Genomic DNA, 26,421 nt, shown 5'->3' with positions numbered 1-26,421 from the left:
AAAACTAACTTAGATTGGAGAGGGGTGAAAAGAAAAGAAAAAAATGGTCACATGAATACCTTTTTTGTAAACTGGTTTAGATGCAAATACATCTTCCCTTTTTCCATCAAAATAACTGTTTTGCTCTTTAGTTCCTGAGTACTGCTTGTCACTGATGCATTTACGCTGAACCAACAAAGAAAGCCATAAATACATATTAAATTATTATAATGTACCAAAACCATAGTTAGCAAGAATACAAAGGGTTAGCTATACTAGCCAAAGAAGACATTATCCTTAAATAGTACAGTAAAATATAGAGCTAGTATAACAAAATAACAACAAAACAAAGATCCTTTACAGTCAAACCAGTTGAAAAGGCATTGCAACTCTTCCGCATAAGTACATTCATAGGGTCAGCTATACTAGCCAAAGAAGACATTATCCTTAACTAGTACAGTAAAATATAGAGCTAGTATAACAAAATAACAACAAAACAAAGATCCTTAACAGTCAAACCAGTTGAAAAGGCATTCTTACTCTTCCATATAAGTACATTCATAGGAGTCCATTGCAGATGCCCAAACTGTCTCAACAGTCGTTTTCTCCTCAATTGTTGATACCCCCACCATGTAATCAATAACATCATTCTTTATCCTATTGTTCCTATGTTGAGGTAATTCGCCTTAGAAACCTACGTCCACTATTACAATGCCCAATAGGGCTACATTTTGATCTTATTGGCTTAATTATATTATACTGTGATAAGGCCCATTTATAATTTAATAGAGCCTTGTTAGTACAACGTGTAGTACAATTATAAATAATAAAAAATATGTACTCTCATGTGATACAAGAAAATATGGCAAGAGATCCTCTGGATTTGACCCTCTCCCTCAAACTCAAGGGAAGCTTGGTCGGAAGAAAAAATTATTGGGAACATTTTTCTTCTTCGATGGCAGTGTGTGAACGACAGTAGGTAACGCATGACGTGCTGCACAAGCAGATCTCCTAGGGGCACTTGAGTGCATATTTAGTGTCAGAATAATTTCACATTTGCTTGCAAAATCATTAGGCATTGTTTTTTGAGAAATGCTAGGCATCCAAACACTTGTTTCCAGAATTTGGTTCCAAACTGATGTGTCACAATCCTATGAGATTGTGGCACATTTCCCAAAATGATAGATCTCATGAGATTGTGACACATTAGTTTGGAACTAAATTCTGGAAACAAATGTTTGGATGCCTAGCATTCCTCTTGTTTTTTAGCCGAGAAAACAACTAGAAGGTACCTGATTTCAAAAAGAAACATGTGGAGGCAATTTTCTTTTTTTCATTTTTTTTTTTTTTGATAAGTAAGATAATTCAATAGAAGCGCAATGGGCGCAACCCAAGTAAACAAGTATAAAAGAGAAAAACAACCAGTAAGTCAAGAAAGAGGAAAGAGAGCACAAAAATCTACAAAATGGGAGATATTGAGATGGGCGTTAAAAGAGATCCACGCAGAGAAAGATTTAAGAAAATAAAGTTGTAGATCTGAACTCGTCTTCCCGAAATCCTCGTAACTTTGAGCATTCGTTTCTCTCTAACTGCACCAAATTAAAAAGAAAAAAAAAAAAAAAAAAAAAAAAAAAAAAAAAAAAGAGATTACATTCCAAACAATATTAATATCATTACGATTGACTTCCTTTCCAGCAACCCCTTCTAAGCATAACTCACTCTACTCCAAAAATCCGAAAAAACATATTCCAAAAATCTCTGACAAGATCGCAATGAAGAAGAAGATGATCTGGAGTTTCTCCACTCTTTTTATACATAGAACATCAATCGATCACTATGATGTGATGCTTGCAAAGGTTATCCAAGGTGAGGATTTTCCCTAGAGACATTGTTCAACCGAAAAAAGCCATCCTCAGAGGGACCTTAGTCCTCTAAATGCTCTTCCAAGGAAAGAAGTCAACATTGGGAAGGAGAACTTTGTAAAAAAAAATTACCTATTACCTCAAAAGATAGCCATTTTGAAGAAATCCAACATAGCTTATTATCACCTCCCCGACCCATCCTGATAGAATACAACACCTTGAAAGAAAAAAAGGAGACAGAGTTCACCTCCGAATCATGCACCGATTTGATGAAATTAATGTCACAACTATGGGCGATCATTAAGGTCAGCCACCAAAACATCCCTATTCCTTGCAAAGCAAAATAACTCCCAAAAAGTGACCTTCAAAGGACGATCCCTACACCAAATATCATGCCAAACCCTAGTTCAAGAGCCATCACCCATCTCAACTCTAACTAAACTAGAAAAAGCATCCCAATCCCACCTAATGTATTTCCAAAGATTCACTCCATAAGGCCCAAAGATAACGTTAGTGCACCAATCACCCGTCAAATTACCACATCTTATATCCACTACCCGACGCGAAAAAGCCTCTCTCCACAGCACACCTCCGTAACCACTTTCCCAATAAAGCCTGATTGAAAGCAAGCAAACTCCTGATCCCCAACCCTCCAAGATAAAGAGGAGTACAAACCTTATTAAAATAACTAAATGGAATTTAGACTTGCTGTCCAAACCAACCCACAATAAATCCTTCTGCAATTTTCTAACCGATTAGCAACACCAACCGAGATAGGGAAGAGGGAGAGGAAATAGGTGGGAAGGTTGGACAACGTGCTCTTAATCAACGTTACTCAACCACCCTTAGATAAGTAGAGTCTTTTCCACCCAGCTAATCTTCTTTCCAATTTCTCAATGATTGTATCTCATATAGATTAAGCCTTAAACTGCGCACCCAAGGGAAGAGCCAAATACTTTGTGGGCAAAGAGGGAAACCCTGCAACCCATAATACAAGACAAACCATAAACCATTCACGTTCGGCACATTACCAGCAAGAACCAACTCAGGTTTAGCCAAATTGATCTTCAACCCTATATTAGCTTCAAAACATAGAAGAACACATATCTAAGATAACGGAAATAATCTGGTGCAGTCCCATGGAATTTGAGGGTATCATCAACAAAAAAGAGAAAAGAGACAGATAAAGAATTAGGAGATGACCCTATGTTTTGGAGAAAGAATTAGGAGATGCTAATGTGGTCATAAGCCTTCTCTAAGTCAAATCCATCAACTTATCTTCAAAACCTGGACAAGACATTCTTACAACTTTACAAAAACCTCTAATTCTCTCAATCACTCATTCTATAGACATAGGGTCATCTCCTAATTCTTTCTCCAAAACTGCCAACAGTTGTACATCCAGCATCTCACTTCCCCCAAAAAAACTCCTAAGTCGAATTCGCACATTAGGGAAAGGCAAGGCTCACATGCTGTAGCGTTGAGTGATCCATATGGGTTTTAGGTTTGAGAGCTTTAGGTCCTTGAGGGTTTGTTGGGTTTCTTTTTGTGGGTTATTTTGGTTGTTCCTGTGTATTTAGGTGCGCCTTATGCTTTTTTTAGTAAAAAATTTTCTTACTTACCAAAAAAAAAAAAAAAAAGGTTTACTTACCAATGGACTCTCCAAAGGTCTTACACATATAGCACCACTCTATCATAATAATGTTTCTCTTTCGTAAATTGTCCAAAGTTAGGATTTTCCCTAAAGTCGTCATCCACACAAAGAAAGCCACTCTCGGGAGAACCTTAGCTTTCCATATTCTTTTTCACGGAAATGAAGACTGTATAGGACTAAGTAAGACCTTATAGTAAGACTTTACCTCAAAGGATTTCTTTCGCGCCGAAATCCAACACATTTTATCCTCTCCCTCGCTTCTAACTTTAAGAGAGTACAACATCTCAAAAAATCTACTAACATCTTCCACCTCCTAATCATGAACAGGTTGAGTAAACAAAATATTCCACAGAATTGCGCCATTTTGTCTCTGCATACTCTCCCTCCACCCATGCATCCTTGCTACTAGCAATAAGAAACAGATCCAGAAAAATAGTCTTCCGAGGTACCTCCCCACACCACACATCATGCCAAAAGAATGAAATGAAACAAGAATGGCAAGAAGTTCATGTGACCACTTCAATTCAAAGAATGAAGTAGTTTAGAAACTAGTTATCAAGTAACTAGATTTGAATCTCCGCTTAGCAAATATAGAAGCAATTATCTGCCATACATTCCCTCTTCTTCAACTCCTTCAACAAGTTTTATAGTTCTTGGCTCTTCCATATTTTTTTTTTTAATCAAATTGTTTGTGTAGAGTGAGTTATGCCGAGACGGGTCATTGATTTGTTGAAAACAGCTGGGGCGGTCAGGTCGGGTGCAGTCCAGTTAAGGAAGTATGGAGGCTAGCTCCAATGTGTTTACTGTGGTGTCTTTGGGGTGAGATGAATGCTCAGAACTTTGGAGACATAAAGACATCGATGACAGAGTTGTGGAAGATTGTGTTTAACACGTTACATAATTGGATAGCTGCACATCATAGCTTGCTTGTTTCTATTGTTGCAGATTTTTTGACTTTTTGTTCTTCTTTTTATTTGTATTAAGGGTTCTCATGAAAACCCCTTGTATTCTAGGGTTGCGCCCCTCTGCGCTTTATTTATGATATGAAATTACTTATAAAAATAAATAAAATAAAATAAACCTCTTGTTATCCAAACAAGAGAGTAGAATCTTCTGGCCTGTCACTTCCCCATGCCCAACTTGCTAAAATGAGATGCACTGCCATTATAGAATTACTAGAATTCTTTTAAACTATGCCATCAGCATCTCACCTAGGCGCATGAATTACTCAGTTTACGGTGATGCAATTGTCAGAACTATCCACCTAGCCCTAACAGATGCCCTCCACTTATGACTCATTTAAAAATAAATAAAAAAATTAATTTCATATCTTGAATTAGACACTCTAAAGTACAAACTAAACTCCCTTAGAGATAGCTGGAGTTCTCTAGATATTGATGGTAGATGACCCTAAAAAAATTCTCAGCAATGATGCTTGACACCAACTATTGCCATTGCTGTGGCACCCACCCATTGTATGAACATTTATCATTAAAAGGACTCCCCACCAAAGATCACTTGATTTGCACCAAAAAAATCATAAGATGTACAATCATTAAAAGAAAGAGGAATACAAAGAGAATTGGAAAATACCAAGTCATATAAAAAGCAAAAAGAACTACTCACTTCCCCTTCTTGTCAGTATCAATAATAATCCTATTCTTCGATAGTTGTTCTTGTATCAACAACACCTGGAAATGGTCGGTGGTGTCATAATATGCTAATAACTAGAAACTACTAAGAAAGAAAGGTGAAACAGAATAAGGTTCAGTTAAAATTGCATAATAAATTGTATACTCCGTGTGTACTAGGGGCGTCTTTCGCTGTTTTTTTAATAAAATTGCAATTACTTATCAAAAAAAAAATTGCATAATAAAATTAAAAATTAACTGTGATGACTTATAACACAGGATAATTTGACTTCACAAAGTTCAAAAAATGAGATAAATGGAAATAGCAAGAATGCAAATTCTAAGATGCTCAAACATGTATATGAGTACCATACTATCGGATCAAGATTTTCAAGTGCTATGCAGTAAGCTTGTATTTGTAGAAATATACCAAGTCTGGTTCCTCTGAATACATATCACATTTAGTCAATAAAACAATACACTTTACCATGACAAAATGAAAAAAAAAAAAAAAAAAAAAAAAAAAATGCCACACGGATATTAAGAAAATAGTCCGACAATTTAACAAACAAATATGTTAGCAATAAGAAGGATCAGAATGACTTTTTTAAAGTGATTCTGCCCAAATTATATGTGAACAGAGATGGATCTAGCCCCATTTCATCTAAGAGGTCAAGTTGATAAACACTAGGTTGATACAATGATTCAAACAACCAATTTTCAACTTTTCTCTTCATAATATTTTTTATATTTTCCCCGTTATTAGAAAGCACTGTAATATGAGAGTCAGAATAACACCTTCTCTGTCCCTTTGATAACAAAATATCCTCCAGGATCAAGGGGACACTCACCTGCAGTCAGCAGTGACATAACAATTATATATACGTAACACAATAACATAGAAGTAGGAGCACAAAAGCAGGGGCAAGAAAGAGCCTGGTATTTGAATCTTGTGCAAACAAACCAAGTTTTGCAAGTTCAGCTTCATCTTTTTCATGTAAGACACAGCAGCAACTCCTTAACATAATAGGCATTCTTCCAATAATAACATCATCCTGCAAGAAAAAACTTCACATAATATCCAAATACGTCTCACAAAATTCAACTTACAGTCGTCTCTAGAAGTACCTTTTCCCGTGTAATCTTTTGGGTATGACTTCCTTGCATGTACTTTACTTTGACATAAATGGGAGCAGAATACCTTGAATTTGTACAATATCATCGTAACACAATTCAAAATATTAGCCATCAGTTTCCAAATAGTTGTGTGAATTACATTAGATATGGGTCCAAGCCGCGATATATGTAATATTTATAGTACATATTGCCCCACATGCAAACACATACATGATGCATATAAAAAATAAATAAAAAATAAAAAGAAAGGAAAGGAAAAGAAGAGAAGAAAAAAAAACAGCATCTAGCAACCAACATCTCGACGGATGACACACACTGTATAGACTGAAAGGACATCTCAGGTATTACTGATGCAGATTGGGCAGGTTCTCCTTCAGATAGACGGTCTACTACAGGATACTGCACATTCATGGGCGGTAATCTTGTAACTTATAAGAGTAAGAAACAGACCGTGGTTGCGCGATCTAGTGCTGAAGCAGGGAGTACAAGGCAATGGCTCATACTACTAGTGAGTTGACATGGTTACAACATTTTCTTCAAGAGATTGGGTTTTCATCTCCTACTCCGATCCTATTGCTTTATGATAACCAGAGCCGCTTTATATATTGCATCTAACCTAGTTTTTCATGAAAGGACCAAATATATTGAGGTTGATTGTCATTTTATCCGAGACAAAATACTCGATGGAAATATATCAACAGAAGTTGTGATGTCTAGAGACCAGTTAGTTTATATGTTTACAAAATCTTTATGTCGTAATCGGTTAGAATTTATTTGTTCCAAGGTGGATTTTTTTTTTTTTTTTTTGATAAGTATATTCAAAAGGCGCAGAGGGGCGCAACCCATAGTACACAAGACGTATACATGAAGCCCTTAATTCAAAGAAAAAAGAGAGCACATATATATAAATTCAAAATAAGAACACTCATGCATAAACTGAAGTTTCTCTCTCCACTTAAACAACGTTTGTAGCATCATCTTCTTCAAGTTCATCAAATCAGTCTCACAATCTTCAAAACAGTGTGCATTTCATTCCCTCTATACACACCACATCAAACACAAGGGAGCCATACGCCAAATCAGTATCAACGTCCGATTGCCCTCTTGCCTCCTCCAACTCCCCTACATATCTTTCACCGCGGCATTACTCACTCCACCCCAAACATTTGTAGTATTGTCCTCCACAATTCTGTAGTAACCATACAATGCAGAAACAAATGGTCAATGGACTCTCCAGAAATCTTACACATATAACACCACTCCATCATAACAATGTTTCTCTTTCGTAAATTATCCAAAGTTGAGATTTTCCCTAAAGTCACCGTCCACACAAAGAATACCACTCTCGGGAAGACCTTAACCTTCCAAATACTTTTCCACGGAAATGAAGACTGAATAGGACTAGATAAAACCTTATAGTAAGACTTTACCTCAAATGATTTCTTTCGCGCTGGAATCCAACACATTTTATCTTGTCCCTCACTTCTAACTTTAAGAGTGTACAACATCTCAAAAAATCTACTAACCGCTTCCACCTCTCAATCATGAACCGGGCGAGTAAACAAAATATTTCACAGAATTGTGCCATTTTGTCTCTGCATATTCTCCTCCACCCATGCATCCTTGCCACTAGCAATGAGAAACAGCTCTGGAAAAAGAGTCTTCAAAGGAATCTCCCCACACCACACATCATGCCAAAACAGGACTTTCGAACCATTCTCGATCTCATATCTCACATGAACTGCAAAAGCATCCCATCCCCTCCTAATACACTTCCAAACTCCAACCTCAAAAGAACCCCCAACCTCCTTAGAGCACCAACCACCCTTCATACTTTCATATTTGAAATCCACCACCTTTCTCCAAAGAGCATCCCTTTCCAAAGCATATCTCAAAAACCATTTACCCATCAAAGCTCTATTGAACAGAACCATATTTCTCACTCCTAGTCCCCCCGAAACCTTTGAAGAACAAATCATATGCCAATTTTTATTTTTATTTTTTTGATAAGTAAGAAAAGTTTTATTAGAAAAAGCGTAAGGTGCCCCTAAGTACACAGGGAGTATACACAAGAAGAACCAAAGCCAACTCACAAAAAGCACCCAACAAAACCCTAAAGCTCATAAGTAGCACCCAAGAACAGCTCACAAAAGAACCCAACAAAACCCACAAGGAGGTAAGCCCTAAAACTCGAAAACCTCTAAACCCACGAGGGCACAAAATCCTATTACATGAGAGCCTTGCCTTTCCCGCGCCTACAGGGAGCGCTTGCATCACCGTAATTAATGGAACTTTTCAAATTCAAAAGCACCCTCTTTCCTTTGGTCTTTTGGCGTGCTATCATCTTGTCGCAATGGAATTCATCTTCCATGGCATCAAGGATCGCCAAGGACTCCTCGCCATGAACCTAGTCCAACATCCAGTCTAAGGGCAACCCATCCCAAAAATCATCATCCTTCTCCCAAACAACTAACTCCCCATTAAGATCAAACCTGACAAGCCATTCCTGAGATTGAGAAAAACCATTGCCCTCTACGGATGAAGGAATGATGTGACAACCCAGGGGGGAGTGAAGCCTTATCATCCCAACATCCTTGGCCTCCCGAGACGCGGTAGGGGTTATCGCAGCCGGGCGAGGGTTGAGGAACCCCTTTCGAAGGAAACCCTTCTTCGCAAAACCTGTAGGATTCTTCACCGGAGGCACTGCAACTACTTCCTTTATAGCAGAACAAATAGGCGTCTTCGAAGCAGCCAAGGAATCTGCTAACAGCCTCTCATTCCATTTCACTGAGTGACCTCCCTTGAGATCCCTAGCCTTCCGGTAATATGCCAATTAAATTTAAATTCATCTCCAATACCACCCCAAAGGAAGTCTCTCTGAAGTTTTCCAAATGATTTGCGACTCCCACTGGAATAGGGAAGAGAGACAGAAAATACGTAGGTAAACTTGAAAGAGTACTATTAATCAAAGTTAACCTCCCACCCATAGGTAAACACAACCTCTTCCAGCCCACTAATCTAGCTTCCATCTTCTCAATAATGCTATTCCACATATGAGTGTCTTGATACTTAGCACCCAACGGAAGACCCAAATACTTTAAAGGAAGCGAGGCCACACCGCACCCAAGAATACTAGCCAACTCCTCCACATCCCCTACCTCACCTACCGGAACAATCTCAGATTTAGACAAATTTATTCTCAAACCCGAGGCTGCTTCAAAACATAGTAGCAAACACCTCAAGTCTCAGATCTAGTCAGCAATAGGATCACAAAAAATCAACGTATCATCTGCAAATAATAGATGAGATACCATCATAGCATCTTGCGTACTCAATCCCACTGAGAACCCCGATAGTCGCCCACTGTCCACCGTCGCATATATCATCCGATTGAAAGCCTCCATCACCAACACAAACAGAAGCGGAGACAAAGGATCCCCTTGTCAAAGACCCCGTGAGCTACGAAAAAACCCTGAAGGCGTCCCATTGATATTTATGGAAAAACAAACAGTATAAATACAATGAGCAATCCAGCCACGCCATCTCTCCCCAAAACCACATATCTTCAATAAATAAAGCAGAAATTCAAACTTTCATGATCATAAGCCTTCTCCAAGTCCAACTTACATATAATGCCCGGAGTTCCAGATCGAATCCTGCTATCCACACATTCATTGGCCACCAAAACAGAATCCAGTATTTGCCTCCCCTTGATAAAAGCAGTCTGAGTATGGGAAACAACCTTCCCCAACACTGACTTCAACCTATTTGCCAGGACCTTTGAGATGATTTTGTACATTCCAACTATTAAACTGATAGGTCGAAAATCCTTAATATCCACCGCTCCGGCTTTCTTTGGGATCAGCGACACAAAAGTAGCGTTAAGGCTCTTCTCGAACTTTCCACTGGTTTGAAACTCCTTTAACACCGCAATAATATTAGTCTTCAAGATCTCCCCATTGAAAGTCTCATTGGAGCTTCTCAATGCGATGAGCCACACTAGGAGGGATGGGAAAGAGGGATAAAAAGTACGTAGGTAGGTAGGTTGGAAAGTGTGCTCTTAATAAGGATGACTCTGCCACCTTTGGAAAGATAAATCCCTTTCCAATTGGCCAACCGACGCTGCATCTTTTCCACAATGACATCCCAAATAGACTTTGCCTTGTAAGAAGCCCCTAGCGGAATACCAAGATACTTCAGGGGCAGAGAGGAAGTCCCACAACCCAAGATGCCAGCCAACTCACCCATGTTGTCCACATTACCCATAGGAACCAAAACAGACTTAGTCAGATTAACCTTTAAACCAGAAACAGCTTCGAAAAATAAGAGTAGAACTCAGAGAAAGCGAAGATGATTAGGGTTGGCCCCACAAAAAAAAAAAAAAAACAAAGTATCATCTGCGAACAACAAGTGTGAGATATTTACGGTTGGAGGCCTAGAACCCACAAAGAAGCCTAAGAGAAAACCTCTATCAACAATAGCAGTGATCATTTTGATCAGAGCCTCCATGACTATAACAAAAAGAAAAGGAGATAGTGTGAGGTATATTGTTACATTTCTCTGAATGCCTATATATAATAATATGTGTGAGGTAGGCTAAACATCAATGTAAGCCTCCTCTTTTCTTTCATGCAAATCCTACAACACATTCAATAAAAGGGGTCTACTTATCTTCAAATATAGAAGCTCTTCACTAACAATAACTAAAAAATATAGTAACTACCTAGCAACTTTATGATTCACATTCCTTTCTCTATAGCTCAAATTAATTGACACAAGAAAAAACCAAACATGTTAACTATGTGGACATAGTTTACTAGACTAATAAGAACAAGCAACTGTAAAGGGTTAAGTGCCTAAGACCGTCCACCAAGCATGAGAGATTTTGGGACAAGCTTCACAGTTACAACATGTTTGGAATTGCGTTAAGGAGCTTAAAAAGTGCTTTTAATACTTAAAAATTTGTGCCAAGCAAAAATGAGTGTGCTTGGTAAAAAACTTAAAAAGGGCACTTTTTTACTTTTTTTGCTCTAAAAAGCCCAAAACTATGTTTTGGGGAAAGCTTGAAAATAAGGCTTTTTCTATAAAAAAAAAAAAAAAAAAAAAAAAAAAAAAAAAAAAAAAACTATTTAGAATTTTTTTTTTTTTTTTTTTTTGGTAAGTAAGAAAGACATCATTAAAAAACGCAAAGCACAGTCAAGTACACAAAGAGTACACAAGAGTAGCGTCTAAGACGGAGAAGAAAAAAGAACAAGAAAATCATGAAAGCAAATCACTAAGGGAGCTAGGAACGCAGTAGCCCAAGTGTACAAAGAATAAAAAAAAGAAAGTTATGAGCTCCTCAAACATCCTTTATTTGTCCTCAAAGTTTCTATCATTTTGTTCCCGCCACAAGCACCACATAAGGCAAGAAGGAATCATCTTCCACACAACAGCACTCCGAGAACAGCCACTCGGCCACCAACAAGTGAATAAATCTACCACCCGAAGAGGCATAACCCAAGACAAGCTGAAGCGGCTAAAGATAGCATTCCATAAGACACGGACAACCTCGCAGTGGAGAAGAAGGTGGTCCACAGTTTCCCCATTCATCTTGCACATACAACACCTATCAATCACAATGACATGCCTCTTTCTAAGATTATCCAAGGTTAGCATCTTCCCTAGCGCTACCGACCAAGTAAAAAAAGCCACTTTCAAGGGAACCTTGGTCCGCCAAATACTTCTCCAGTGGAAAGGATCTTCCTCTTTGCAAGGACCTTATAGAAAGAATAGACCACAAACTTCCCTTTGTGAGAAGGAGTCCACCAAAGCTTGTCGTCCCCTACACTTCTCACTCTAATGGAATACAACAAGGTGAAGAAGGAAGCCAAGACATCCACCTCCCAGTCATGGGCCGCTCGAATAAAGCCGACATCCCACTTAAGGGAACCACTCTCCGAAGCCATGTGGGCTACAACAAGCGCATCCTTATCACGAGCAATGCCATATAAAACCGAGAAAGCTTCCTTGAGGGTCATTTCTCCACACCACACATCATGCCAAAATCTGATCTTAGACCCATGACCTAAAATAAATCCGGTATGACTACGAAACAAACTCCACCCCTTCCTAATGTACTTTTATCTATTTAGACTTTTCCAATAGATAAAAGCTATATTTCCCAACGTAATCTCAAATAGACTCTTACCACCTAGATAATCAAGCACTCAAGCTACATGTGTTTCCCACCACAGCAAAACTAGTCAAGCTATAACAAACATCAACACTTTGTTGGTGGAGCTGGACTCAATTATGATATAATTTGTTATATGAATAGTATTACTAAAAGGTTCTAGAGTGATACAAAACCAGAGTACACGAGGTAAACACCATTTCAAACCCCTCAAAGAAAATAAAATAAAAATAACAATATGAAAAGAAACCAAATTGTATAGTACATCAAATTCTTTTGAACACAACATTTATCCAAAAGGACAAGAACTTTATAAAGGACTGGGTATTTTCCTGCTTTTATAATTTATCCTCTTCTCTTTGCATAAAGAAGCAGGGGTATTTATATTTAAAAAAAAAAATCCTCTACTCATTTTTTCATTTCTTTCTTTTTTAAAACTCTTTTCTAATTCCTTTATCCAATTAAGTAACAAGACAAAGATTCATCTCCATACCAAGTTTGATTCCTTCCCCACAAAGTTTTAGTTTTAGTAACTTCTAAATCCACAAACAAGAAATTAGTGGCAGCTTCCACGCTCCAACTCCTGAACAGGTTGTGCATGTCTTATGTTTAGACACGTATGCTTCCTCCAATACAAAATTCATGCAAAAATGTCACAGGGTGCATGTGAAATGGCTTTCATTTGCCTATCAAGCAATCAAAAATATGCAACAATGATGAATTGTTGGGGCTACGAGTTAGTTTTATTGAGCTTTATAGTATAACCCTTCATTATCAACAACATGCCTTTGTAAGTTACTGAAGAACGACAATCTTTGATGTAGTTAGGTTAGGACACCAGGAAGCAGATTCATAAAGCGTGAAACCAAAAACAAAATATGGAATAAATCAATTCATAAAGATCATTTATATGTTGTGCTCAAAATCGTTTCTATCATCTTAGAAAGACAAGCCAGCATTCCCTTGTTACATTCTATCTTTCAAATTCAGCACCAAAGCACTTACAAATCAATCAAAATAACACCCTTATGGACTAATAGCACTCCCATGAATTGCAGGGTAAATGAGATCTAAAACACATAAGATATGCATGTCACGAATGTAGCTTACGTAATATCGGATAACCGGCACTTTTGAGGAGAAATTTCTTCACTGATACCATCCCTTGGCATTGAGGGTTTATCAATTCTGACATCTGTAAACCTTCATAACAAGCACAGGGAAAAGAGATCTCTCGGTCAAAGGAAATGAAACCACTAAAAAGCCTTTAAAACATGAATCTTAACACGTCATTTCAAGCACAATCTCTTACAATGATTCATCGATAGAATCAGGCAAAAGAATTGGAAGTCATTACATCAAGTATCATGGAACACTAACAAATGTCATTTAGCAACGTGGACATAAATCCTATACCATCCTATTTTTTTCCTCTCAACAGCCTCAATTTAGATAATTGATCTCTAACCACAAAATGCAACATAAACCACAACAAAGCCAATTAATTTTAACGCAAAAGCCAAGAATGGATAACTTACTCGAGAAAAATACTCGGGTCGACGCCTGATACTATGCGATTATTAGCACGAACAATCTTCTTGATCCCGATATTCACAAAGTAATTAAACGAATCCAAATGTTGCTTCACCAGCCCTCTCACCTACAATTCCAAATAATCATTACAATGATTATGCAAGCATACACTCTTTTATACACATATATAGACACATATGTATACATACAGCCTTACACACACATATATACATTACATAAATTTGCACAGAAAAAGATACGTACTCTAGCCGGAGAGTACACGCACTCGTATACACATACACATAGTTACGTACATATAAACATATACATATACACCTTTTTATACCTATATACCTGGACATAGAAACCCACCTAGATACATAGAGTCTTACACATAAATATGTATTTTTTTCAACAAGTAATTCAATATATTTGTATTTATATCTGCACAGACAAAGATACATACTATCACATAAATATGTATCAATAAGTAATTCAATATATTTGTATCTATATCTGTACAGACAAAGATACATACTATCATGGGAGAGTACAAACGCATAAACACATACACACACCTTTAGAAACTCTGGAACAAGCTGGAATTTGTCGACGGCGGATTTTATAGGGGCAGCAAGGAACTGCTTGTCGATGCCGGGATAATCAGGCAGCTGCTTCCCATCACTGATCCATTTTTTTTTCCGTCAGGAAAAATAACAAACATATAATAGAGTGCGAATCAAAAACTGAAACAAGTGAAAAACATTGAAGAAAGAACAAAACGAAAATGGGCGTACTCTTTGTTTTTCTTTGTGGGCTCTTCTAAGGAGTCCTGCTTGAGACCCATAGTGGATGATTTGATTGATTGCTCACTTTCTTTGCTCTGTAAAAAGAAGTAGCTCTCAGAATTTGGCTGTAAACGACTGAGTACGTAACGTTGCGCTCGTCTGTGTTTAAAAACCCTTCTTAAACCCTCAATCTGCTATTTATTTGGCGGTGATATAATAAAAAAATTTAGTTTTTTTTTTTTTTTTGGAAAAATATTATAATAAGATTCGGGATAGAAGATTTGTCGGCCCAAATATTAAAGTGACATGTGTCATTTAATAATGTGAGAAGCACACATATTTATTTTTATTAATGCTAGTAAAAAAGCATGCGAGAAACACATGTTATTTTCTAAATATACTATTAAAACAACGTGTGCTTCTCCCATGCCAAAATGGGGGTGGCCAAGGAGGTGGCTCAGCCACCCCTCTTTTTTTTTATTTTCTTTTTTTAGTTTTTTTTTTAATTTTTTTAATTTTAATCCGTTTTTTAAATTTTTAATTTTTTTTATGTGGTGCCACGTGTTAACCTCGGCGGTTGACACGTGGCGAGAAGTTGAAATTCCCACGAGAAATCTGACAGGTACTACCTAGGGTTTTTTTCTTCCAAATTCAGGTACTACCTGTGATTCGAAATAAAACTGAGGTACTAAATTTAAAAACACGTAAAATTCAAGTACATTTGGGGTATTTAACCCTAAAAATAAATAAATAAAAATGAAAGCATGAACAATATTGCGTCTCGCTCTCTAAGGTAAACTCGGCCACAAGGAAGTCGGTCAAGCTTCCTTTCAGTCCCACTCTGAAGCTTTCCACTAATCTCCAAAACCCTGCTGTTTCTCCAACGGGTAAATTTCAATAACCCTCTCAATCTCAATCGCTTTCACATACACTTATTACTCTTATTTTAGTTATTGCATTAGATGAACCTGTCTAGATCATGGCCTCAAAACTTATACAAATCGCTTCCTATGAAGCAAAGAACCAAACGGAACTCTCTCTAAGGCAAGCCTTTGAGCTTCTGGAACCCAAACTAAGACCCCCATTTGCCTTAACAATCCCAGACCAAGAGGAGTATGCTCAGCTCAACAAGGCCATTCTTTACGGGGTTTTATGCGAACCCCATTTCTCCAAAACCCATATTAAGCACTTACATGCTATTGTCTCTGATGGGTATGGCTTATTTGTACGTTTGCTTGTCAAGGTTGTTCATGAATTGTATGCAAAGATCGTCGAATCTGCTAGAAAACAGTTGGTTTGGGTTGCTAAGGAGATGATTGATGTTTCGGCAGTAGGGGTTGATGGCCTGTTGGTGTGTCTATTGAGGCAAATTGTTGGTGGGGATTTTTATGAGGGGAATTTGTGGTTGTGTTTTGAGTTGGTGAGTGTCTTTTTGGCAAAATGGGATTGCTTGTTAGAAGAGGAACCGTTGGTTTTGACGAGTGCTTTGTACACGTATCTTCGGTTATTGGCTGATCATTGTAGGTTAGTGAATAGTGCGAACTTAGAGGCATTGAAGAGGTTGGAGATTGAGTTTTGTGTCAAAGTATTGAGGGAGCAGTTTCATTTGTGTTTGAGAATTGGGAGGGATTTTATTAGAGTTTTACAAGATTTGGTTCATGTGCCTGAGTTTAGAGCTATATGGAAAGATTTAGTATTGAATCCGAGTGAGTTTAAGACTCCAGGATTTTCTGATATTTCGCAGTTTTATTGCACGAGGACATCGAGTCGATATGCTTTACTTAGGATTACTCCAGAAATGGAGACCCAATTGCGGTTTTTACTCACACATGTAAAATTGGGGAGTCAGAAGCGTCACCAGGATTGGTTTGCTAAGAAGTTTCTACATGGGCTGGAGAGAGAGACTATCGTGAGTGACATTGTTCGGTTTATATGTTGTGCTCACCACCCAACTAATGAAATTATTCAGTCAGATGTTGTTCCAAGATGGGCTCTCATTGGTTGGCTTTTGAGCCTTTGTAGGAAGAATCACGTTGGAGCCAATGCCAAGCTCGCTCTATTTTATGATTGGCTTTTCTTTGATGAAAGAGTAGATAATATTATGAACATTGAGCCTGCAATGTTATTAATGGTTTACTCCATTCCCAGATACATTGACATGACTCACACCCTTCTCGAATTTTTGTTCCTTCTTATGGATAACTATGATGTGCAGCGTAATGATATCATAGTTAGGGGGGTGTCATCAGCTTTCAGTGTACTTCTTAGGAAAGGAGTGATTCAGTCAATGGATGTTTTGACTTCTTGTGATGCACTTTCTCTTTTTCTGAGAGAGAGGCTTGAAAGGGTCCTTCCAGGTATGAAAATGGGAGTTCCTAAAGAGCAGCAGTCACCCAATTTTCCTGCTCACTTTTTAACATCTGTGAGCTTGCCATACTCGTCTTGTATGGAAACTCCAGTACCATCAGTAAAAGGGCAACTTACATGCGTCCAGGGAGATGGGTTTGCCACTAAACAGTCTAAACCTGTTGATTCTTCTGTTCCATCAGTGGTGACTAGCGAACACAAAGTTGTTTCTGTTGAGAATTTAATTACAAAATTAAGAGAAAAGATGAAGAACTCATACGTGATGGGCCTTCAGGCTTTGGATGACTTATTATATGTATTTGTGAATCTTAATAATGCCGAAACAATGAGTGTTACAATTTGCCCGGAAGCTTTGTCCTCAGCAATTTCAAAGGAATTTGAGTTGAATGGGTATAAACTATTTACTTCTCTTCCATTTCTTCCAGATAAGCTTGACTGTGATGATGAAATAGGGTCTGCCACAGCATTGATTATTCGTTCCTCTATCTTTTCTCAGCCCAAGATGCACGGCATGCTTCTATCCTGGTCAAAGAATGGTTTTTCTGTGGGAGTACGGTTACTATCTTATGCATCAAGACTAGCTTACGAGGCATCCATGGCGGATTGTATAGGAGATACAATGGTTGATAAAGATTCTGCTCAAAGAAGTGATTTAAGTTTGCCTTTTCTGATATTTCATGTTGATGGTTATATTTCTTTTCTGAATGGAGAAAAGGAGAATTCTCTTACAACTCTTGCTTCAACTTCAAAGATAGACAATAAGTTAGTCTCAATGTTGGTAGATAGTGCATTTGCTGCTTACAGAGTTTTCCTTATGCATTCAAGGACTATCTTACATAAAGATGCTGATACATCTCTGACAAAGCTCCTCATTTCTGACTTAATATCTTGTACTGAATGGAGGAGGAAAAGATTGAAATTTTTATTCTGCAGTGTCTTTCGTCATCTTTCTGATTTATCCATCGGTAAGGAAGACATCATCAGGTTACTTGTCAGTCGGTTGGATCACGCCGATCTAGTTGATATACAGTTTGAAATTGGCTTGAAAAAATATTCTGTATTTGGTGAGAACACTGAAACCATTTTCCACTTAATTGAGAGCTCTCTCAAGTGGGGCTGTCTGGAACAACATAAGTTGTGGGGGTTGATTAGATCAGAGCTTGCAGTTTCCAATGTGCAACTGGAGAAGGTGATTTTGGGATTTTTCTGCACTGGTGAACTAGATGCAAAAAGAAATGCCATTGCAGTTGAAGGCCTTCTGACATTGTGTAGTTGTCGTGCACCCACACCTGAGCTTGTTGGGGCAATCATGTTATTACCTAATAATGTGTTCCAGGACTTTGCTGCTACTGTTCTGGCAACATGGGTCGTGTCTAATGCCTCAATGTTATCTGATAGCTTAGCTAATTTTTCAGAGAAACTTGATAACAAGACTGAGGATTCTGGTTTTCTCAATTCAGCTGGGATTATGATAAACCATTCTGCCGTTTTATGGTTATTCAATTATTTTAGTGCACAAGGGATGAATGGCTCCAATATCTTGAGAAATTTCTCCCTAGATATTCCAGGCAAAAAGTAATGCGGTGGTTCTGATGAATATTAGACAATGCCTTTTTTTTTTTTTATGAAAAGGTAAGCTGTAGAGCGTACTGTCTATCTGATTTTTGGATCTCAGTTCTAATGAAAACCTGTGTACTCAGATGGGAAGCTCCTCTTGAGGGATAGTGGCAAGTAAATACTGATCCTTCTTGTTGCAGAAGTTAGCCAATTTTGGCTGGCTTCTACAAATGTTCCCTGTAGTATTCTTGTTCATGAGCTCCAAGCTACATTGGAAGGCCTTTGCCTTGAACTGGAAAGAATAATAATGCTGCAATGAGCAGAGTTCCTGTGGGCTCAATAAATGCTTTTTCTCAGGGAATTAAAGCTATACTTAGCAGATTCTGCAGCTGGCAAGGAGCTTTGAGGTTTGTTTCTTTGTCTATTCCTGATAGGGCTATGGATTTGTTGGTTAGGTACTTCAATAAAGATTTTTAATTATACCAAGGTTTAAATTTTTATTTTTATTTTTAAGGTTTTGAGCTTCTGCAATAAAATTTCACCCTTTGCCAAAAGGTTTGGACAAAAACAACAGGGTTTAAGAAATCTATAGCCAATTTTGATGATTATCTGTGTGTTGCTAATCTAATGATATTAATCATGGAAATCATTTTTGGTTTTTAAAGCTGTTACTTTTCATTTTTCAAGTTTCATTGACTCTATATAATTGAGAATCCATGTTTGACTTGATCTACAAAGTATAACTGTTTTATTCAACAAATTCCACCATTTTGCTTATGCTCAAGGTCTTTTTGTTTTAGATGAGAAGATTCATCATATCTTGCTAAAGTTTCGTATTCGATATGATCTTGCAGAAAACAGTATGACAGCAATATCCCATTTTCTTTTTGAGATTTCATTTCAAGCCAATTGCAGCATGGGGGCTAGTCTGTTTTTAGATAAGGTAATTTGCTTCAGATATCTCCTTGTCACCAGGTGTTATATTTTAGTTTTATTCTTTGATGATGTGTGCAATTGTGAGATATATATGCACAATAAATAACCACTTTATGCAGCGTTTCTGCCCTTCAGCTTTTCCCTGCATGTGTTCCATTTGATCTAAATTGTGTTTCTTATAAAGGTTATATTACTGCAATATATAGGCCAGTTGAAAAGTTTGTATCTAGGCCTTATAAATAACTGCAGTGGCCATCTTTTATGGAATGTTTCCTCAGTTTGCTTTACAGGAAGGTAATTATTCAAATGGTAAATGTGTTCATGTTGACTTAATGAATCTTATGAATCAAGCACGCTGAAGAAGGATGAAGAGTTAGACTTAATTGTTGTATTGAATCAAAGTCAAGTTTTTAGTTCAAGTCTTTAAAGCTTGCTTATTTTATTTTATTTTTTTAAAAAAAACACCATTCTCTTGATTTATGCCATATTTGAAGTGCAACCCGATCCCTGCTGCCCCGATATGTTTAGTTGTGAATGATAACAGCGAACCGGTCTAACTTTTTGTTTCTTTTATGCACCTTTTGAGTTATTTGCCATCTCCTTTCTGGTACAGAACTTAGCTGTTGGGTTGAAATGTTTAATTGTATTGATCCTTCCAATTTCAATCCATTTCAGAATTTCAAAACTCCCAATTCCAAAAGTGTGTTGAATGGCATCCTGATATTGTTTCTCATTTGACAGTGGAACCTTTCATTGATGGCAAAGCTGTTCTTCATGACAGAAAATACCATTTGTAATGAGAGATAAATAACATACAAAGCAAAGAGATGCTCAATGCCTAACTGATATCCGAAGCTCTGTGCCTAACATGGCAGACATACCACATGATAGCAGACTACAAAGTTAGTGACACATGATGATGGTGCATTGACTTTCATGTTACATGGGGGATGGTGACAAAATTCCTTGCTGATCTGGATGCTCCGTGCCTAAAGGAAATCTTCAAAGAGTAATGCTATATACCACATATTTATCCTACTATGTTGACGTGACAGCGTCTAATAGTCATTGGATATATTTTTTTTTTTTTAACAATAGCTGATCTAAGGTCTACAATACCCTACCACGTCAGCATAGTGAGATACTTCTGGGATATTGGTGCCTTACACTGGTGGTGAGTCCTCCTATTATACCATGGAAATGCTAACAATGCCAGGCTGAATATGGATTGCCAGGACAACCACATTTACTAGCAGGAAATCTGAAAGAATGCCAACTGCTGGAAGAGATAAGACTAAGCTATTTGAGCTGAATGCTGATTTTTGTTCGATTGATGATTGGCTTGCTGTCCTGAATCATAAATAAATGAACAAAAATTCCTGTGTTTAAAGCTGTCATTCTGCCAAGTATAAGAGCAAATTGATTCCAACTTCTAATATAGTTTGGTTGAAACCTTTTTGATATGATTGTAATCAAATCATTCTGATTACATATCATCTCCAATCTTTTAGGAAATCAGATTTTATTAATAAAATCTGATATGATATCATAATCTGATTTGATTTGATTGTAATAAAATTTGATTTGATTTGATTGTAATCAAATATTATCATATTTGTAATATAAATCAATCAAGCAATAAGAGCAAGAATGTAGCCTCATTGAGTTATTCTCTAGTGATAGATGTAAGTGTCTAACATTAAACCACCATACTTTGTCTCTATTTTTTATTTTATTTTATTTTATTTCCTTTAATTTTATTTATCATTATGAATTTTCTTCAAGAGGAATGCTAGAGCATCTCCTTGTGTTCTCTTGGTGTTCTTCTGGAATGGCATAGATGTAATTTTTTTTATTAAAAAATTGCATCTGTGCCATCCAAAATGACATAGATGTAATTTTTTAATTACATCTAGGAGAACACCAGGAGAACACTGGGAGATGTTCTAGCATTTCTCTTTCTTCAATGCTAATCTAAAAACACGTGTAACTGAAAAGGAAAAAGAAACAGAAAATATATTAGCTTGTGTTTGTTTAGAATGAAAAGAGAACGAAGAACAGGGGGGGGTTAGAAAGTGGCAAAGTGCCATGTTTGTAACTCACATGCAAATCTATGTTATTAATTACTACAGGCCATTCCCGTTTTGTGAATAAAATATATTGAGATTATTAATTTTGAAACGGCTGCTGTAAATGTTTGGCCACTATAAAATGAAGAAAAAAAACCCAACAGTCCAAAACTTGAGAGAGGCAAACAATGGCCACCCTAATTGCTCCTAAGCACTTTTCTCCGGTTGAAGATGCAGAGAACATCAAGAAGGCTTGTCAAGGTTTTTTTTTTTTTTTTTTGTGGTCTTGTCAAGAGTTTTTATTAGTTCTTACGTTATGAGAATGCTACATATGCTACTGATCTGAGATGTTGGTAATATGGTTAAAAAGTTCCATTAAATTTCATTTGTTGTTTCTGACTTTGTTTATTACTTATTTCTTGAAATTAATCATAGTCAGGAGGGGATATTTACGGCAGATATATAGATATAAAAAAGCAGTGCATACTTTAGGACAAAGTTTTTCTCCCCATTGGATTGGAGGAATTTCTTTCGATCCAGCCTTTTAAATTAACATCTGTCTGTAAAGCACATGATTCTTACACGTATTTTTAAGATGCCTGAAAGAATGCAGATCGGAATGCATTCTTTCAAGCATCTTAAAAATATATGTGATTTGTTAATCCTATTAAAAATATATGTGAGAATCACATGCTTTAATTCTTTAAATCTAGTTCGAACGAAAACTTTATCCTTTTACAAAACCAAAAGTGTATTTGAAGTCGATTCATGGCTCCTCTTTTGGCTATAGTATGATAAAAAAAGATGATATTACTATAACCTTTCATGCATTCATTCCTCTTCAAAAGTATAAATTTGTCAAAAGCCAATGCCTATACTAATCATTTGGGTATTGTTTCAGGATGGGGAACAGACGAGAGGGCTATAATTTCCATACTAGGACACAGAAATGCAATTCAGAGGAATCTCATAAGGCTAGCTTATGAAGAAATTTATCAAGAAGATCTCATCAAGCAACTTAAATCTGAACTTTCTGGGGACTTTGAGGTTCATATATATTTAGCAATTAACATGTCTACATTCATTTATCCTTGATTTATATTTGTTTCATATCTATGATAACATGTAATTACCATTTGCATTTGCTTTTTCCATGATGAAATTTTTGACAATCAAAATACTGACATGGTAGAGAGCTATATGCCACTGGACTCTGGACCCTTCTGATCGAGATGGTGTTTTAGCTAATGCTGCACTGAAGAAGGCCACACCCGATTACCGGGTAATTATCGAAATTGCATGCATCAGATCTCCAGAAGAGCTCTTGGCGGTGAGACGCGCTTATCGGCATCGCTACAAGCACTCTCTTGAAGAAGATGTGGCCTCTCACATGATGGGTTACATCAGGAAAGTATGTTGCAAGATCCTAATCTCTGTCTACAAATTTGTTGTTGCTACTTTTTAGCACACTAACCTTCAACTGTTTGATACATTCATACTTATAGACTGGAGTACTTAACATTATGATCCTGAAAAACTAACAAACTGTTTCTAGTGGAGTAGCAACCATTGATCTTACTTAGCAAAGGGAAAAAGAAAGAATAACAGTCATTATTCAGTACCAAAAGGCCTCTAGTACATATTGATCAGTAGAATCATACCCAAAAAAAAAAAAAAAAAAAAAATCAAATTTCAAGCCATGCGTTGGGAGGGTTCAGTGTTTTTGTGGCACAAAAAGTAGACAGAAAAAAAAATGCAGAGAAGAAACTATATTGTCAAGAACAGTGGCCCTTTATGTCTGTGAGAAGCTCATGGTTTGTGGGATTTGATGCAGCTTCTTGTTGCATTAGTAAGCGCCTACAGGTATGACGGGGATGAGTTTGATGCGCAAATGGCGCATTCAGAAGTGGATATTCTTCACGAGAAAATCCAGGAAAAGGCTTTTAACCATGAAGAGTTGATCAGAATTCTTAGCACAAGGAGCAAGGCACAGCTCAAGGCAACTTTCAACCACTACAGGGATATTCATGGCACATCCATTACCAAGGTATGGAGAGTTCATTCATAACAAGAGAGAATTATTGGCTAAGTAGGAAAAAATTTCAATCAAGGATCAAAAAATAACATTAAAAGAAGGTGAAAAAACAAATTAGTGACTCAAACTAAGTTATGAGATGAATCAACTGCTCCAAAAATGGAGTCAACTACCAAAAGCACCTCCCCCTTAGAATCCTTGAAAATTCAGATTCTTGAATAGTTGAATACCTTATGCTGTATGTGTATAAGGCTCTTAAGTTATTTTATATCGTGATGTTGCATTTGAAAATAGGGTTCATCGTGAATTGACCTTTTGCTATCAACAAAGTTTTCCTTCAAACTGGATTGGTCCATTATCAGAGCACGTGACTGCTATTGATGATTGAAATTTTGTTTTTAGGGTTTGTCGGGTGATCCAGCCGATGACTATCTAGCTGCATTGCGCACAACTATCCGATGTATTAGAGACCCTAGAAAGTACTATGCAAAGGTAATATACATATTGTAATGTGATTAATTTGCTTGAGAATATGCTTATAAAACTAAATTGGATTGTTTGGATTAGGTCTTGCGCAATGCAATCAACACGGTGGGAACCGATGAGGACGCTCTCAGCCGTGTGATCATCACACGTGCAGAAAAGGATTTGAAGGATATCAAGGAGCTCTACTTCAAGAGGAACAACATTGCTTTGGATGATGCCATAGCTAGGGATACATCAGGAGACTACGAGGCATTTCTTCTTGCCATATTGGGGAGAGATGAGCTTTAGAGAAATAAATCCTTGGCTTTTAGAGAAATGATGTTTATGCTTTAGAGGGAATCAAAACATTAATAATGTATTCTACTTTATTTAGATAATAAAATTGATTCTTTTTTATTGACTTAAATTTGGAAAAACTGTGATTTAACGTTAAGATCTTGAATTCGAATCTTGATTCTACAACATTTGAAATATGACGTATCATATCTTTTCTATTTAATAACATTCAATTCTAATATAAATGGTGATAATAATAAATTAAGCAAAAATTCAGAATATTTTTAAGTGATCAATATTAAGATGAAAAAAAAAAAAAAAAAACCAACTATGAAATTTGAAAATTAAAAATAATAGAATTTTAATACGTCAAAATTTATCAAATTTGCTAACTCAATATTTATCATATATGATAGTAATAAATTAAAAAATAATTAAAAATATTTTTAAACTGATCAATATTAAGGTGATGAAATCCTAACTATCTAATTTTTTTAAAAAAATAGTAACTCAAAAAAAAAAAAATAGTCACTAAATCTTAACTTTTTTTTTTTTCTTTCCCTTTTTCAAATTGTTTAAGAGAAATGTTCTCTACTTCGATCTATTTAACTGACATGTGTTTAAAATGCATATAATTTTCCCATACAATTTATTTATCTTGTTAAAAAGCTCATTAGCACATAATTTAAGTGTGATATAGAGATGGGCCCATCATTGAAGCCCAACAACAGCCCATGCCTTCTTTTTTCACTATTTAGGTAATGCTATATGTTCTTATAGTATTTTTCTTGTATTTCACAAAATTGATGAGATTTTTAAAATTATCGTTGAATTTGTACTAAATTACTATTAAATTTTGATTCAATAATAATTTTAAAAACAACATTGAACAAAAAAGAGACAAACCAAAAAAAGAGACAAACCAAAAAAACATGCAGCACTACTTGATCACGTGAATGTTGAAATTTTCATTGCCTAACAGGATCAAGATCCCCTATAACTTTAAAGAAATCGTAAATTCTCAAATTATGAAATTTAGGCCATTTCTAAACATTAAAATGCTTAGAAAATGCCACCTATTAAAAAATGAGGCATGTTAAAGTTAAGAATCGAGTATATATTTTCATCAGGTTCTTGATATTCATGTTGTAAAAAAGTTTTGAGTAAAAAAATGTCTTTTGGTTTTCTGAAGAAGAAGCACCTCTACAAAAGTTGCTTCTCTGCAGAAGTGTAGAAGAAGCATTTTTGGAGAAAAAAAAATCTTACTAGTTATCTCAATAATATAAAAAGTGACGTTTTTCAAGCGTTTCGATGCCTAGAAAAAGCATAAATTCTGTAATTTGAGAATTTGAAATTGTAAGAAATCCTGATCTCGTTATAAACAAGCCCTCATACGAGGGATCAGGATCGTCTACAATTATTTACCCGAATTATAGTATCACATCAATTACTTCTTTCTACTATTCAAACAAAAATTTTACTACAAAAAAACAAACCAAACATACCCTAACCTATTAACTTATCCCAATATCCGGGGCAAATCAAAGTTGTGCAGGGGACATAAGAGATGTCTCCAACAAACACAGCCTCTTATAACAAGGTCCGTGTTACTCAGCCAGAAAGCTTAAGTGGTACATTCGAAAAAGTTAGGCCGTTGGTTTCTCTCTGCTGAAAAGAGAGAAACTCTCGAGAAGCTTACTCCAGAGGGGGAGAGACCTTTGTTTTATAGTGTTGGAGGACGTTTTTTTTTTTTTTTTTTTTACTCCTAGCCCTTCTGGCTATGGAGGTTTTTTGTTCTCTCCTGGTTGATCCAGGGGAGTTTTGTTCTCCCTGGCTTTGTCTCCAATGGAGCTGATCTTCTCCTAGTCCTCTGGGACTATGGAGCTTTCTTTGGTTCTTGTTTTTCTTTGTTTCTTCTTGTTTGTTGTTTGGCAGA

The 26,421-nt window shown here is 36.6% G+C and overlaps 3 protein-coding genes across 3 annotated transcripts in view; 2 read left to right on the top strand and 1 right to left on the bottom strand.

Annotated features, from left to right (window-relative positions):
- Nucleotides 1-14,926, bottom strand: part of LOC133880044 (DNA-directed RNA polymerase III subunit 2) — a 49,829-nt gene extending 34,903 nt beyond the window's left edge. Inside the window, exons 1-9 of the mRNA XM_062318909.1 lie at nucleotides 14,769-14,926; nucleotides 14,550-14,655; nucleotides 13,977-14,098; nucleotides 13,549-13,641; nucleotides 6,255-6,327; nucleotides 6,091-6,181; nucleotides 5,925-5,977; nucleotides 5,122-5,186; nucleotides 60-165 (exon numbers count right to left, since the gene is read on the bottom strand). Of these exons, the coding sequence (XP_062174893.1) occupies nucleotides 60-165; nucleotides 5,122-5,186; nucleotides 5,925-5,977; nucleotides 6,091-6,181; nucleotides 6,255-6,327; nucleotides 13,549-13,641; nucleotides 13,977-14,098; nucleotides 14,550-14,655; nucleotides 14,769-14,818 (759 nt within the window). The 5' untranslated portion in view covers nucleotides 14,819-14,926. The remainder of the gene's footprint in view (nucleotides 1-59; nucleotides 166-5,121; nucleotides 5,187-5,924; nucleotides 5,978-6,090; nucleotides 6,182-6,254; nucleotides 6,328-13,548; nucleotides 13,642-13,976; nucleotides 14,099-14,549; nucleotides 14,656-14,768) is intronic.
- Nucleotides 14,927-15,570: 644 nt separating this feature from the next.
- On the top strand, nucleotides 15,571-19,090 carry LOC133879310 (uncharacterized). The gene has a single exon (XM_062317839.1). The coding sequence runs from the start codon at nucleotides 15,739-15,741 to the stop codon at nucleotides 18,703-18,705; it is 2,967 nt and encodes a 988-aa protein (XP_062173823.1). The 5' UTR covers nucleotides 15,571-15,738; the 3' UTR covers nucleotides 18,706-19,090.
- A 2,493-nt stretch (nucleotides 19,091-21,583) lies between these two features.
- LOC133880352 (annexin D8) lies at nucleotides 21,584-24,603 on the top strand. Its single transcript, XM_062319307.1, has 6 exons — nucleotides 21,584-21,949; nucleotides 22,590-22,735; nucleotides 22,881-23,099; nucleotides 23,523-23,735; nucleotides 24,126-24,215; nucleotides 24,291-24,603. The coding sequence occupies exons 1-6, from the start codon at nucleotides 21,877-21,879 to the stop codon at nucleotides 24,495-24,497; spliced, it is 948 nt and encodes a 315-aa protein (XP_062175291.1). The 5' UTR covers nucleotides 21,584-21,876; the 3' UTR covers nucleotides 24,498-24,603.
- Nucleotides 24,604-26,421: the final 1,818 nt, after the last annotated feature.

Source organism: Alnus glutinosa, chromosome 10 (genome assembly GCF_958979055.1).
Source record: "Alnus glutinosa chromosome 10, dhAlnGlut1.1, whole genome shotgun sequence".
Classification (NCBI taxonomy): Eukaryota; Viridiplantae; Streptophyta; class Magnoliopsida; order Fagales; family Betulaceae; genus Alnus; species Alnus glutinosa.
The sequence above is the reverse complement of the archived record's forward strand: the minus strand, read 5'-3'. Positions and strand labels throughout refer to the sequence as shown.